Source organism: Aquila chrysaetos, chromosome 20, assembly GCF_900496995.4.
Source record: "Aquila chrysaetos chrysaetos chromosome 20, bAquChr1.4, whole genome shotgun sequence".
Lineage (NCBI taxonomy): Eukaryota > Metazoa > Chordata > Aves > Accipitriformes > Accipitridae > Aquila > Aquila chrysaetos.
Genome location: NC_044023.1, coordinates 13,828,079 through 13,843,911, shown reverse-complemented (window position 1 = coordinate 13,843,911; position 15,833 = coordinate 13,828,079). Strand labels below are relative to the sequence as shown.

At 44.3% G+C, this 15,833-nt stretch overlaps 1 protein-coding gene and 1 long non-coding RNA gene across 8 annotated transcripts; one reads left to right on the top strand and one right to left on the bottom strand.

Annotated features, from left to right (window-relative positions):
* Positions 1–396: 396 nt before the first annotated feature.
* Positions 397–12,615, bottom strand: CCDC51 (coiled-coil domain containing 51). 7 transcript variants are annotated; one of them, XM_041118668.1, is made up of 8 exons: positions 12,432–12,615; positions 11,746–11,907; positions 8,984–9,095; positions 6,094–6,605; positions 3,851–4,097; positions 3,370–3,716; positions 2,900–3,064; positions 397–1,277 (listed from the first exon to the last, which is right to left on the bottom strand). In XM_041118668.1, exons 6-8 carry the CDS (start codon positions 3,685–3,687, stop codon positions 501–503), a joined length of 1,260 nt encoding a protein of 419 aa, XP_040974602.1. In that variant the 5' UTR covers positions 3,688–3,716; positions 3,851–4,097; positions 6,094–6,605; positions 8,984–9,095; positions 11,746–11,907; positions 12,432–12,615; the 3' UTR covers positions 397–500. The 7 variants fall into 7 exon arrangements, with proteins under 7 accessions (XP_040974602.1, XP_040974601.1, XP_040974603.1 ...); XM_041118667.1 differs by lacking the exon at positions 12,432–12,615 and adding an exon at positions 11,996–12,199; XM_041118669.1 differs by lacking the exon at positions 12,432–12,615 and adding an exon at positions 11,996–12,199 and having other exon boundaries at positions 11,746–11,851.
* Positions 5,895–11,073, top strand: LOC115353746. Its single transcript, XR_003927687.1, has 4 exons — positions 5,895–6,021; positions 6,114–6,169; positions 8,589–8,676; positions 10,899–11,073. It is a non-coding gene; the product is annotated as an uncharacterized LOC115353746 (long non-coding RNA).
* Positions 12,616–15,833: the final 3,218 nt, after the last annotated feature.

Below are 15,833 nucleotides of genomic sequence, written 5' to 3'. Positions count from 1 at the left end.
AAACCGAACCAAAAACTTCAGGGCAAATATTTCTATCTGTTTGGTAAAATGACTCATAATGTTTTGTGTATGGACAAATTGCAAAACTATGAAGAAATCGGGACAAAAATTATAAAGGACTACACATGAAGCACTTAGATCAATGATAGATTAAAAGAATCATTTGAACAGAAAATCACAAATACAGCTCCAGAGTGAAAGTGACTGACTGGCATGATATACAAGACTAGACAGTAAAAGAGTGAAGCAGTGAATGAAATCAACAGATGAAACTGTGGAATTTCCTTTGCTTGAGGAGTTAAAAACCACAAGGCATGACAAAGACTGTAAACATGGAGCCTGCAGCAGTAGATGGACTAAGCCTTTACAAGTTTTCCAAATATACAGGAGAAAGCATAACGAGAAATGCTAACATAACTTTATTTGGACTTGTACTCTTAAGTACTTAGAGTGCAAGTTTACTTTTATTCATCTAGTAAATTGTGGCAATTAATTAGAGATCAGTTCCCTTTAAGTATAATATAGAGTACGGGCAGAGTAATAGCAAACACAGCGCATGTCACTGCAGTGCTGTAAATAGAATTCCTCTTGATTTGTGTTTCCAGTCTCCGCTCGGTATCACACAATTCTAAAATCACATCTCTCACGGCAGAAGCCTGGCCCTTACCCTCCACTGAAGACCTTGGCATCACTCTTTCTGTAGGTCTAGAATGAACCGCAAGTTTAACACTCTGCATTTCAGAAATCATTTGCGTTATACTTTCCTGCAAACTGTTAAACTGCTGTTGTAAACTCCCTAGACATGAACTGACTTGTTTAGTGTAGTTTAGCTGTTCGTTTAAAGGAATTAAGAGAGAATCTATTTTTATGGAGTTATTCCTGTCTTCTCTAGTTAACAAAGTGCCTTCTTTCATTTCCTGTGATGTCCTTGTTTGCAGCACGTTTTTCAGGTCGGCTATGACGTCACTGAGATCCTTCTGCTGTAAGTAATGACTGGAGGCCTGTTCTTTGATGGCTTCTTGCAGATTTATTGGGCCCTTCTGTGCTTCAAGCACCAAGACTTTTAATTCTTGCAGCCTTACACGATTAACATAGGTAGAACCAAGAACACCTATAATGGCTCCTAGTACAGAACCAATAATAGACCAGTTCTTTGTTTTTTCAGCTCTTGTTCGCTCTTTCTCATGGCTTTCCCTTACAGCTGCAGAGAAGAGAGAGAATTTTTCTCTCTCAGATTCTTCTGCATTTAAATACGCAGCTCGGTACCTCTTCTCTTCCTGCAAGAAACACAGTGATTTGAGGGAGAAGGTATAATATGAAGCTATAAAGTCCATATTAACTGCCCCCCCCCGCCAAACCCCAGCACAGATGAAGGAATGGAAATGAAAAACATACCTTAATTGTGTTTCAGAAATTTTCCTTTTAATGTGGGATTTTCTTTATTAATCCTACTTAAGACATCATTTTAAGTCAAAACTGAGAAATGGAAAAGGTCATCAAGAAATACAGCTGACGATCCTCTACACAAGAATCTGTCACATACTGATGAAGAAAAGGGGTATGAGTGGGGAAAGTCTTTCTCTCCCCATAATGTTAACTTTTTCAGCTCTGCTTACTTCTCCAAACACTACCTTTACCACACTTCTTCCTTTCAGTTCTAAACCCCTTAAATGGGAACTGAAAATAAGACTGGAAAGGATGTCTCAGATAGGTTCATCTCATGAATACACACGCTTCTTACTCCCCTACCTTCTCTTTCTTACCCTGCTCACAGACAAAATGTCTTCCCTTTCTCCCTTCTCGCTGGCTTCAGGATGGCATTTCCTTTTGTAAGCCATTTTATCTCAGCAAAATAGTGGAAGGTTTTCTGGTTCTTTTCCTGCAGTAAAATCCCACTGTTTTAGCAAAGGAATCGCTGCTTTTGGTAGTGGTGAGCCTGTTTGTCAGCTAACTGCATCTCCCAGAACTCTTTTCATTCTTCCAAGCGTGTATTTCTTTTGTAAGATGGCACCCCTCCCTTACAGACAACAGTGACTTGAGTTCTACCTTTCTTCATAGTCATGAAGCTCTGTTCTTCTTTAGGTCTCATCCACACAGACCTAATCCCTTATTTAGACAACTACAGCTCTCTAGTTCTTTCCTGATGTTCTACCCACTGATCCAGGAGCTTAGTTTAAGCTCAGGCATTGGTACCCACTTCTTGCCTGAGCTTTGCCATAGGTATACCTGCTTTTGGGCCTGTTCCCTGCTGTTCCTGCAGTTTCATCTGGATTTCCTGCATTGACTTTGGCTGCTACGTTGTTTATCTCTGATTGATGGACTGTTAATAAACATGTTTCTGTCACCAGCCCTGCTTGGCTCATCCAGTGGTGCTGTAGGACTGCATCCTGTTGGTGAGGATACTGCCCAGCCTGCACTGCGGTCAACCTCATCTTCTTGCTTGCCCTCCCTTACAGAGCAGCCTCGTTCTTGCTGCTCTCTGACAAAAGCTTTAATGAATTGCCTGGGTGTCGCGGCCACGTAGAAGGCAGCTGAGAGAGTTTTCATGGATTAACAACCAGAAAGGAGCTTCTCTCATCACATGGAAGGTTAATTCATTGAATCCCAGCTTTTTGTTGACTGCTCATGTACAGGTCACCACTACAACAACTAATTTTCTAGGCTCACTATCTTCAGCTTTCTTCTCCAAATTTACTACCCTATTTTAGCATTAACATATACAATTTGCATAGCAGATCAATCTGTCAATAATAATTAACTAAAACAAGTATCATAAGAAATTAATTCAGATCCCTGTACTTCAGAACTGAACTGCATCTACAAGAACAGTTACTAGTGATGGAAGCAAAGCACACAACTTTTCATCATATTTGCCAGGGCTCAAGTACCAACAAATTACCTGCAGCAGCCTGTGTTCCAGAGTAGCCAGTTCTAAATACTGGGTGTCATCCCGAGAGACCCTGTCTAAGCGGTCCCGAATTTCCTTCAGTTTAATCTGTTGGGCTTCCACATTTTCACGAGCTTCTCGTACTATCCCTCGAGCTATCATAAAGACACTTTCAGCCTGAGAAGAAAGAGTATTTTAGAGACTTATTACCAGACAGATCTAAATCACTAATTATAAGAATTTTATTTGGGGGGCGGAGGGGGGGACAACAAAACAAACCATGCTCCATTTCAATCTAAGGGATAAGCTGTATTTACTAACATGCGTAGACTAGAACACATTCATGGTATCTGTACAGACAGTCAAAGCAGCAAAAAAGACATGATTCTCCTTGGAGGATCTTTTTTGCCTCACAGCCAGTGTTTATACTTCATATAGCTCAACTCATAATTTTTAAATTTGCACATTATCTCCATGTTTACCTCTGTCACTTTTCCCTGAGCCTCTCGAACTTCATTAATTCCAACAAACTCTTCATATCTGTCCCACCAACTCTTGCATGTTGCAGACATTTTTTGAAGGGAGTTTTTTCCCATAATGGTCCCAGCTTCTGTCAGCCGATTAAGAAGACTCATGGCCATTTCTATCGCAGACTTGGCTTCAGGCCTTTTAGGTGCTGATGAGCAGTAAGTCCGCACTATGTGTAAATTCATTTTTGGACTCCACTTTATCAACAAATGGTGATATTGCAGACCACAGGACACCGAGGACACACTTGACTTATATTTCATTGGCCCCATGTCTTGAATTTAATCACTGAATAAAAGTGCTACAAGGATGAAGAAGAAAAAGAAAAGTTATTGAAGTATGGCCAATTAATACCTCTTAAAACTACACATGTGTACCAAACCCAATAAAATTCAAGAATGGCTAAACCTTCACTAGTTTTACACCATTACTTACCTAGAGAACTTTCCACAATTTTCAACAAAGGGCAGTTCTGCCACAGATTCCTGCTTTTCTGCTGTTAGTAAGTACTCCCACCATGCTTCTTGATTACTAATTCACTCACTGCATTAATAGATCCAGTACCAGCAGGAGTAGCTTCAGAGTAGTTTAATGCTTCAGCATAGAAGTGATTGCCATATGAAATTTTGCCTTGTGCTTTCACATTTGAGTTTGGTGTACCATGTCACAGGTACTAACAATTCTGCAAAAGAACAGAAAAGGAAAAAAGACAGAGAGGGAAAAAAAATCTTGGTAAGAAAAGAAGTGGGGCTTGATCACTCCCTTTATCTCACACTCCACAGATACACAAAGTGTTGAAGAATGCAAAGACAAAAACATAAAGGACAGAGAGAAAACACAGAAGTGCTGAACTGAGCACAAGTATTCTCATGAGACTGCTTACAAAAGTAAAACATAAGGAAGAGCCAAAAGATCAGAAAAATATCAAGTAGTGAACACACAGCTAGGGCTGCATTTTAAAATTCTTGCTTACACTGCAAAAGCAGACTGCTAGTTACGGTTTATTGTCTATTGATTTGTAAATAAGATCTTAATTTTCTACTGAGTGCATTCCTCTAAAAACTGTAAACAGGAAAACTTTCAAATAAAGTTTTATATGAAGTTTGAGTATGACTACATTAGGTTTTGACTAATATAATATAAAAACACGGCTTATTGAGAAAGCTTGATAGCTGCTGCATAGTTTTAAAAAATTATTTTAAAACAGTTTTCCGTGTTAATTTTAGGTGGCTAATGACATCATGTATGTGCAAATACAGGCATCTCCACGGGAAAGGATTCTTCCTACTGAAAGACATTTTTGATCAGCTTTTAGCTGGCTACTGATTCTGAACACCACAGGTTCATTCCCTGTTAAACATTTCTAACAAATAGTAATAATACCTAGCAGCACAGTGAAAATCTTACCAGTTGTTTTATATGCATAATATGGTAGATTGAAACCACGAGAACATGGAAATGAAGTTCTCTCTTCTTCCAGCATCACTCATATGTCTTACTGTTACAACACCTACTACTCTACATTGCAGGCCATGCCCTAAAACCAGCTCAACTTGGTCTGTCCTATACTGCAAGATTTCCCTCTTTTAATTGCACTACTACATGAAGAGTTTTACCAAATATTCAGGCTATTGAGACAGTATAGCAAAAAGAGAAAGAAGATTGAGATTTTTAGAAAAATTTCTACACAGACAGTTGCACACAGACTGCAAAGAAAGTAATCTCAGTCTAAGCTAATAGGACCTAAGGCAGTTACGAAAGCTTCATCTGCGATAACATGCCTTGTCCCTCTCTTGCTTCCCCTTGTAAGAAAATGAGTTTCCCCTGCCTACAGTCATTGACATAAACATTCTTTCAAAAGGTTTACACCCCAGTTGCTACACACACTGGACAGTGGTGGGGAGTAAGACTAGCTTTCAAGGGTCCCCTCTTATTTTGCAGCAGTCTCTTTTGCCACTGCCAAAATGTAAAAACGGAATTTCCGACACACCGCCACACGTTCACAGCTCTACTTCTCACGCCTGAGGCGGGGGAAAAGGTCTGTTTTTTCCACATGACCGGCCCCTTCCTTGCCGGAGGGGACCCTTTCACCGCAGGCAGAGCCAGGACCCTAGCTCCGGGAATCCTACAACCAGCACGGCGAGACGGCGACCGCCTCTAGTAGCCACGCACAGGCCCGGGCAGCAGCACCGGTCTCACCTCAGCTACAAAAGCCGACCCGCGGGAAGGAGCGGCCCGCCGCGGGGGGCTCCCACCGCCAGCCCTCGCCTAGGCCGCGCCCGCCAACACCAGAGGCGGCCCGGAGCTCCGTGCGCGGCGGAGGTTGAACCGAGCCGCTCCTTCCCCACCCTGCAGCCCTCCCCGAGGAGCCGGCCGGGACTACCAGCCCCCCGCCGCAGCACCCAGCCCGGGCAGCACCTCCTACCTCCCCGCGGACCGGCCCGGACCGGCGCCTGAGGCGGAAGCGCTACGGCGGCCGCGCGGGGCCAGGCGGAAGCGGCCGCCCAGGCGGCGCGAGCCCGCGTGCGCGCGCCGCTCGGGCGAGGGGCGGCGCGGCGGAGCGCGAGCGGAGCGGAGCGGAGCGGGCACCATGTCGGGCCGAGAGGGTAAGGCCGGGCCCGGCGCACCCGGCGGCCCCCCGCGACCCGCCTCTCCCTCCCTCCCTCGCCGGTCCTCACTGTCTCCTCTGTCTTTGCAGGCGGCAAGAAGAAGCCGCTGAAGCAGCCGAAGAAGCAGTCGAAGGACCTGGATGAGGTAGGGCGGCGGGCGAGCCCCGGGGGGGCGGCTGCGGCACCGGGCCTGCGGCACCGGGCCTGGGCCGCTCGGCTCTGGCCTGGGCCTCGGCCCCCGCTTGCGGCGGGGCTGCTTTCCTTGTTCGTACCATCCCTCAGCTCAGCTTTCCGTAGCCATACGCATTTTATGAAACGTCACGTTTTACGAAGCGCCGTTCTGACGGTAAAACTCGCGGCCGTAAGGGACCAAGAGGTGATGTGCTGCCTTCCGCGGCCCCGGTTTTCCGGTTTTGGGTTTTTTTTTTTGTTGTTTTCTGCTGACATCCCGCCTGTGTTCGCGGTAAACGTAGCAGTGGAAGCTAACGGAGGAGTCCGGTGCCACGGAGGAGGCTGGAACGGCCTCGCCAAAGCAGCAGGCGGTGATGGGAAGTCTCACAAATCAATGCGGTCACAAGAGCCTAGGACAGGATACAAAAAACCGGGGATTATCAAGTAGTTTAAATAAATTAGGTACTAGCAAATCTCACGTTAGAGACACTTAAATGTAAGGGCTCAGAGTGTGGGCATAAGCTGTTATTTCTGAGGATCGTGGAGGATGGATGAGGCAACGGTGGTTGGAAGAAGACAAATATTATGTCTCTCTGAAAAAGGAAAAAAAAAATCACAGCTTTCTAAATAAGCTTTATTGTTAGAGAAACGGTAGAACCAATTAAGTGTTTACAAGGATTCAAGTTATAATAATGTAAAATTAATAGCCAGTATGGATTTTAGTACAAATGTGACAAACGAAGGAAATTCTGTTCTGTAGCAGGGCAGTGCTCTGTGTATGAGGAGAAAACCAGTAGATAGGAGGTTCTTGATGCTAGTGCATGTAACATTCTCAAATGCAAGGCAGGAACGGGACCTCTAAACGTGACGGAAGGTGAGCATACAGCTTGCCAGAATGCCACACTCTAAAAGCAGTTACTAACGATTCAGTGTCTAACTGCAAGGACATATTGAGTGGGGTTTTGCAAGATTTTGTATTCAGTCGGAGTCTAAGTAATGTTTTGATTAGTGCCTTGGTTGGCTGGTTGACTAACTGACAATACAGCTTATTCTCTTTGTAGAAAACAAAATCTGGAGGGGCCACAGGTTGTCAGAGGACAAGATTAGTGGTGAAAAGTAACCTTAACAAATTGGAGAAAGTTTGAAAAAAATAGATTAATTTAATTAAGCATGTATGCTAAGTCCCTTTCTTTGGTAAGACTAATCAACTTATAAAATACAAGGAGAATGACTGGCTAAACTCCAGGTCCACCTGAAAGGATTTGAGACTTAGATTGTACACTGAACATGAACCTGCAAAATCAGGTGTTGCAAAAGAAAAAAATCATACAAGATGTATAAACAAAATCTTGTGTGTCAAACATGATGTAATAATATTTCTTTTCCTCTCAGCACCGCAACACTGCAAGCACAGGGGGGCAACACGTTGCAAGAAAAAAAACCTACAAAAGTGGATAAATGGGAGCGATTGATTTACTAAGAAAGACACGTTAGTCTACAGGAAAAAAAAAAACCAAACAGTGGAAAACCTGGTGAGAGAAACAGAATATTCTGTTCTGTGTGGGGCAGGTAGGGGAAGTAATAGGCTTACATTGCAGCTAGGGAAGCTTTAACATAAGAAGAGGAAAACCTTCTGGTTATAAACGTAGTTGAGCCATGGATTGGATTGGTGAAGAGTCTATAGAATCTCAGTTGTCAGGGTCCTCAGTTTAGTTACCCCAAAATCCTGAGTGCCAAGGAAAAACACTACGGTCCCTTTCAGCCCTGATGTCTATGAAGAATGTTTATCTAAGTGATAGAGTATGTCTGAGCTCTCTTGAATTCTGGAGGCTTTTCTAGCAGGGATGCTCAACAGCTGGCTTGCCTGTACAATTTGCCAGCAGTCTCACTAGATTTCTTGGAACCAATACAAACATATTAAACCTGGGAAAATAGGGACAAATGTGTGGAAGGATTTTTTTTTAAATTAATGCGTTTTTTTTTGGTAAAAGCAAACTTTTCTTTTTTTACATCTTATATAATCCAAGTTTTATTGTTAGACAGTGCTTGTGCACTAGGCTCCCAGTATCACTGGTGGCATATTAATGAATGGTTTTAGTGCAAACATCTAATATCAGAGAGCAGAATTAGATTATGCCATAGGAAACGATACTTGTTTAATTTCAGAAAGATAAAACAAAGTTAAAGTTTAGTCATTGCATTCTGGTACAGCAAAAAAACTTCGTCATAGTTCTGCAAGGTTTTGCATATTTAGTAGTATTCGGCTGTCTTGCATCAGTTCAGTCAGGTTTTTATTGCTATTAGAACATTACACTTGTTTCTCATTGCTTGTCAGTTGTTTTTGAATTTTTTTGGGAGGAGATGTTAACAAACACTGTTGTTCTTTTCTTTAGACAGATCTGGCATTTAAACAAAAGCAGAAGGAGGAGCAAAAGAAACTTGAGGAGATGAAAGCAAAGGCTGCTGGAAAAGGGCCCCTCAGTAAGTGAGGTGCCATACTGATAGGAAAAATGGAGGGCTTGCTGGCTTCAAAAATTTAATGTTTTTGCTTGAAAAACATAAAAAGGCATGTACCTCAAGGTTATTTAACACACACCAGTAAGTTGATGGCAGGTGTAGATGATAAGTAACAAATAGAGGCTAATTTTTTTTTTTTCTCCTTCACTATGCAATTTTGTGCCCAAATTACTGATGCAGGTTGTGGTTTAGCAGGTGCAACAGCGCGTCTGCATGCTAACCTATTCTGGTGGGATGGTGCAGAGACATTTCTACTCTTATTTTAGCATACCATCCTTTTCTTTCCAGATATATTACTTGTAGGCTTTGCCACAGTCCTGGAAGTTTAACAAATCCAGTACTTCTTCTCTTAGAGGATGAATTTCTTCAAGAGCAGTAGATTCCTGGCAGAAAAAAAAACATGATGGGAAATTACTCTGGCTTCAACCCTTTTGCCTAAGTGACTGTAAAGTACTCTGTGTCACAGAAGAAAGTTTGCAGCGTGCATCTGGATGGTACATTGAGCCTAGTCTTTGTCTCAGATAGTGATAGAAGCAGATAGTGTTAATGTGAGTCTGTGCACTCGCCTTGTACTCCTTCAGCATTTGCAGTGATCGGATTAGAGATGTTAAAGGGTGCACCCTGCCTATTAATTCCCTCTAGGTGTTTTTGACCTGTGGTCCATTAATGTGACTAATCACTTTTCCATTCTGTGAAGACTGTTAAACTTTACACTTTGCTTCCTATTCTTTAGCAAGCTTTCAGTCTTGAAAGGTCCCAGAAAGACCCTTCCGGCAATCCCATAGCAACTTAGTTTCACTAATAACCTTTGCTATGGAGTCTTGTCAGATGCTGTTTGAAAATATGAAAATCCCTGGATTCACTTAGCCATACACTTAACGATAACCTCAGAGTTCCAGCAGGTCAGTGAGGAAGGATTTACAATTTACAGGAGTCTGTTAACTTTCACAAGACTCTGTTTATTTATCTGCTTTATTACAGACTCTGTTACACAGGTCAAGGTCAGACTCGCTGGTCTATAGTTGCCCAGTTCTTTACAGAACCCTTTTTTTATCTGGGAGCTATGCTGGCAGTCTATGAGTCCTCTGACAGAGTGCCTGTAATGGTAAGTTTCAAATCTTAGCCAGCAGTTCTGCATTTTCACATTAGAGCTTGTCATAGCTCTTGGAGGGAGTGCCATCTAGTCCCACTGACTTGGGATATTTCTTGTTTATTTATCGCAAATTGATCTAGCTCCTCTGATTTTTCGGCATACAAAAAATGTGCCAGGTGTGGGACTCTGATGCAAAACAATTCGCTGAGCCTCTCTTCTGTGTCCTTACCATCCTAAACTTGTTCTGTGTAGGGCACTTCAGCTTACAGATTTTTTCGTAGTTCTTTCCTGCCATTATTACTCTCCCTTTTTCTAGACTGAATTTCAGTCATCTGGTCCTTGTCCAATGCTTGCCAAAGCAGATAGTGATTATTATGTTATTCTGGGAGGGCTAGAATATTCCCAAGAGCCTCAGCAAGGCAATGGTGTTAGAACCAATCATATTGGAGTGTGAAGTCTGTTATTGACCATCAGCCCTTGCAGCCTGTCTTGCTGTAGCCTTGCTATTCTTTTTTTCCTTTCCCCTGGTTATACATGACACAAGCTGTAAAAAACAGCATTTACAAAAAATGCCACACTTGTTGCTGTGTTAATATGCTGTGTTCTTTCACCCTGCTTTAGTCTCTTCAATAATAGGGACTGCAGAGAACAGGTAATTCCAGAGAACTGGAACTCTCATAATTCCAGTACCTGGTTCTGTAGGGCTTTAATTCCAGCTGGGGGCTCTGGTTGCTGTAGAGATATCAATGTTTTTATTCCCTTAGCCTTCAATTTGACCAGACTATACTCCTGCTGTATAAGAACTAAACAATGGAGGGTACCCATGGAAGAACAAAGGAATTGTTGAAATATTTAGTTCTTTCATAGATTTATGGGGCATATTTGGTTCCAGGAGAAACTTGGTTTCCAATGTTTTTATTCATTCAGAGATGTGAGATCACAAACACAGAAGAGTAACACGTGCAACAACAGTTCACCAGTGGCGATCTGAGTTGTACAGGCAGTTTAGTGGGGATTGGATTTTATGAGGAACTAAATTTGTAGCTAAACTTTCTAACAGTTGTCTAACCAGTTGTGTTGTTTCTTTTGGCAGCCAGTGGTGGAATAAAGAAGTCTGGCAAAAAGTAGTTTCATCAGACTGCAGGGTAAGAAGTGATCGAGTTACTCAATGGACCTGCGGACTTCAGAGAGTCACGAGAACTATCGTTTGGGAAACATTGTACATTTTGTTTAGTCAGAATAAATTTTTTTTTTGTTAAGATGTGAAATTTTGTCTTTACCTGTAGGCTTTGTTTTAAAAATGGCATTACTGTTTTATACTGGAAATGAAACTTTTACTGAAGACTACTTGTGACCTTATGCAGCCTGAGTGCATCTGCTAGTTTGGTAGTCATTTGTGAGAATAAATTTCAACTTCTGCTCTCTTTTGACAATGGGAGTCAGGGCCTGAGTGTTAAAATCTGCAGAGTTTTAATCTGGAGACTTAGGTTTAGCTGCAGTTGTCCAAGATGTGACTATATCAGCGAATGCTCTCGTAAGAGCTGGAAGTTTTCTCTAAACAAAACGTTGGGCTATACTTCCATTGCCAGTAAAGTGGTTACCTTAGGGTGAGCCACTATCCAAAACAATACTCCTTTTCATATCATTACTTAAGTACACTGTGGTGCTATGCCCCAGTGGCCACTGAACATACACTTGCCTTTGTCCTACGCCTTGTTTTCCTTGAACTTCTGCGTACTGACAACATCACAGCTCCTTTACAGTCACAGCAATGCCTTTGGGGGGGAACAGGAGAGGGGAACAGTGCTTATGGGACTGTAACTTAATTTTTTAAATGAGTAGCAGTGACAGTACGTGGGGTATGGAAACTTCAAGGAAGGAGTGTGATGTTCCCAAGGTAGGGGTTAAGGGGGAAAGAATTAAGGTAGAGCACTTCTTACCCAAGTGAATGGTAATGGTGGGACAGCCTGCTCCCTCTGTCAGGAAAGGCAGCCGTTTGCCGCAAGTGGGGGATCGCTTCTGTGAACAAGGAGGCACCGACTGCATCTGTGGGGAGTGATGTGGTAAATCTGAAGACACGTTCTGGGCTCCTAGGGAAGAGACTGCAGATGTTGGTTGTCAGTGCACAAGGTGCTGCGGAGAGGGTTTCCTTGTTAAAAAGGGTTATTTCTAGAGGGCTGGGGGCGTTACCTTCTGAGGGTGACTTAATCAGGGGACGCACCATTCTTCCTCTTGAAACGCGAGGCCCCGTTTCAGCAGGGCAGGAAAGGCAGGTGCCCTGGACGCCTGAAAGAGGCCGGGGCAGGCCTTCCCGTGCCGTCAGGCCTTTCACCCCCCGCCCCCGGGGGCTGCGGCGGGCCGTGCTCGGGGCCGAGCTGCCCGAGGGCCCCTCAGCGGCCCGGGCCGCGCCCGGGCTCTGCCGCCCCGCAGCGGTCACGCCGCGGCCCTGCAGGCGGCGGGGCAGCGCATGCGCACTGCAGCGGCGGGCATCCCCACGCCTCGCTCTCCAATACTGCGGACGGAGGACGCGCGCATGCGCCCCCCCAACCGACTCACACCCAGGAGAACGCCTCTGACGCATGCGCACTGACGACGGCCGCGCACACGGCGCTCTGCGCTCGCTCACAGGCTTTTCGTGCAGGCGTGCGGCTTGCGCATGCGCAAAGCTTCCCGCCGGTCGTCCCCCGCCTCGGGAACGGGTCGTCCCTCCGGAGCAACCAGCGGGACAGCGCAGTCCGTCTTTGCGGTCTGCTGCTCGGTAGTGCCGCCGCAGTACGACTCCGCGGAGCTCTCGCAGGCCTACGGCCGCCGGTGCCTCGGGGCCGCGCCGGGCCAAGCCTCCCGGGTCCACGACCTCACTGCGCAAGCGCTGTCTGCGGGGGGGCGGGGCGGGCGGGGGGGCGGGGCGGGCGGGCGGGCGGTGTGCTTGCGCTGCTGCTGGCGCATGCGCCGTGTGCCGAGAAGTTCCCGCCTTACGCTGAGGTGCCGGGGCGGGCGGTCTCCCCTCGGACCCCGGCCAGCCCTCGGACCCGCGACCGGGAGCTTTCTCCCCAAAAGTCAGAACGTGTCTAGCGGGGTAAGAGAGGTGCTTGTGTGTAGGTCCGCAGTTTGTAATCCCGAGCTGCCTCTTCCTTACTGAGGAGCCAGGCCTCCCCAAAGAGAAAAACTTCCCAGACCTTACCCTGCTGCGGGCTGCGTTTGCTACTGGCACTATGTGTGAGAGGCGTTCTCCAGCATCTGTGGACAAGGGCTTGGAGATTAGACTAGAGCAGAAGTTAGACATGTTTGTCACATAGTTTGTCATGGAATTCTGTAAGTCAGTCCTCTATTTTTGTGGCACAGCATCCCACCAGCTCTGATGGTGCAAGGGTTTATGTTAATAGTTTTCTGAATGTCCTTTATGCAGAAGTTAGGTATCCATTTTTGGGGGGAGATGGATCTTCTAGAAGACAGAACGGTGTGATGACCTCTTTCTGGTCTAAAAACATGCCTGTCTTTTCAAGCTTTCAGTGAATCAGCTTTGGTGTTAGTTTGGTGGTTTTGGAGAAAGGGGTAGCCTTGGATGCTATCGGGGAGAGGATCTCTGGTGTTCCTGTATGCTACAGTCTTAGGGGTACAGTCACCGTAGTGGTGCAGCTAAGGGAAAGTAAGAGAAAAATGTCCTTGTAGACATCAAGGGAGGTTTGAGGGTAAACAAAATGAGAGAGAGATTGTTACGACAAAAGATTAAATTGTTAGTTGTCATACACCTATGGTAGATTGGCTCCTTAGTGTCTCTGATGAAGCTACTCTGGCTTTCTTACCTGAGCACTAAGGTATTTCACAACCACTATGAATAAATTTAGGTGATCTACACTGGTCCAAGTGAAAAGAGCACCTAGAGCAATACAGGATAAGCACTGAATGGTGTTGGCAGCTCTGGATAAAGACTAGAAGCCTCTCTGAGGGATACAGGCAGAAGGATCATTCTCTGAATTCTGATCACAGCTGCAGTCTGAGCTGGAAGGCTGGGTAACTGCAGCAGTTATAGTCATACAACACTTCTGTCAGCAAAAGCCCATGTTACCATAAATATATATAAGGTTTCAGTCATTTTGCACTTAAAAGGTCAAAGCACATGAATAATTGAGTGTGGTGGTGGCTGAACATGATCAGGCACCTCTGTGTCTCAAATCTTGACATGAGTTAGTGGCTGGGCTGGCAGCACAACACCAGAGCAACATCTTGCATTGCCTCTGGATCCCTGTCTTTAAATGAGGCTGAACTAATTTTAAACTTTCCAGAAGACCTGTAGGGGTTATTTTTCTTCTTTAGATGCTTCCTAAGGATAGCATTTACTTCTCTGACTGTGAAAATGGAATTTTATTTGATTTAATTAGAGAAAGAAAGCAAAGCACTTTCTTAATTACAAAGTAAACTTCCAGCTAGAACTGTTAAATTTCAATTGAATTTTTATGAAAGTTCAAGTTTCTATGCCTGCTTGAGGCCATATCTTTGACAGAGGGGTAAATTAATCCAATCATCTGTATGCTAACCAACTCCAGGTACGTTTTTACATTTGCTCTTGCCTCTGTTTAACCTCTTTAACTACTTTAAGATGCAAAGTCAGTACCTTGGGTCTTATGGGTCAAAGTTGGACATAAATTTTAAGCAAAATTTCAACAGACCAAAAAAAGGGAGAGGAGGGAAGATCTTGGTCCAATTTTACTACAAGATGGGAGACATTAGTGTCTAGCAGGACTAGATTTTAACAACTCTAGAGCTACTGATAGAACTGGTATCAGTACCAGGTCTCCTGGACACTGAAAGACTTGGAGAGCCATTTGTATTAAAAACAGTTAATGAGGACAATGTGATTGATACAGTATCTGCCTCTATGTTACAGAATTGCAGCCAGAAGGCAGCCTTAGCTGACATGCTAATAGTTCATAGTCAGATCTGGATTCCTGCTGCCCTCTAAGGGGGTGAAAATCAGCCTTTGGTGACGCGGAGAAAATTGTCTTCTCTAAAGGTACTTCTCTGGAGATCAGATTGAGTCGTGCCAGCCAGATTCAAGCATGCTTGAATGCTTTTTGCATTTTCGACAAAGTTAACTTGTGTATCAGAAAACTATTCACACAAAAATGTAGGACAAAGCTGCCTTAGATATGTTGCCCAAAAGCTAGGGACTGCCCCTGGCTCTGTGCAGAACACTGAAGGCAACACGAGCCACCACTGGTACCTCTTAGCGAAGAGCTCAGTTCCAACACACGAAATGCAACCATAGATACAGTGTGCTCACAATTTTGCATGCTCAGAGAAGAGTGAATACACAAGCTTGCTTTACTTTACTTACACCAGTCATACACTGACAGTGGCAGATCCTTACCAACATAGCCCAAGTGCACACCCTCCTTCTGCTGGTGTCAAAGTAGGCAACTTGGGGGTGGTCATTTAAAATGAGGAGGAAGAGGGAACGGGAGACAACGTCCTCTAGCTCTGGCCAGAATATGAGAGAAATGTATAACCTTGGCAGTGTATCAATAAGCAATTGTTTGCCCCAGGAGTTACTAAATGAAATGAATGAGGTTGCCAATCACAGTGAAGCTAACTTGAGGTGGTCTGAGTGAAATAAGAATGAAGCAGATTGAATAGAAATGTGTGCTCCACAGCATGAGAGAATATGCAAGTGTTTCAGCCAAAAATCAAGACAAGAGGGAAAGAGACCAAATGGCAAAGTGACAGATCGCTGCTGTGGGAGAGCTGTTCTCAATAGGCTTTAGTTTAATGTAGACATTGAACTGCCTTCCTGGCCAAGAATCCTCCTGTGTTTAGTATTAGGCTATGGAAATGAAGCTGAACAAAGGAACACTTTGATTGTATCTTTTTACATAATGCTATGTAATAAATGACATTTCATTCCTCAGTGCAGCTCCAGCTCAGTGTTAAACTAATACAAAGACAATATAGCTCCTAAATCACATATATACATAAAATTACCCACAGTCTGAAGGACACAGAAGAAACAAAGCCCAGAAGGCAGTAGGAA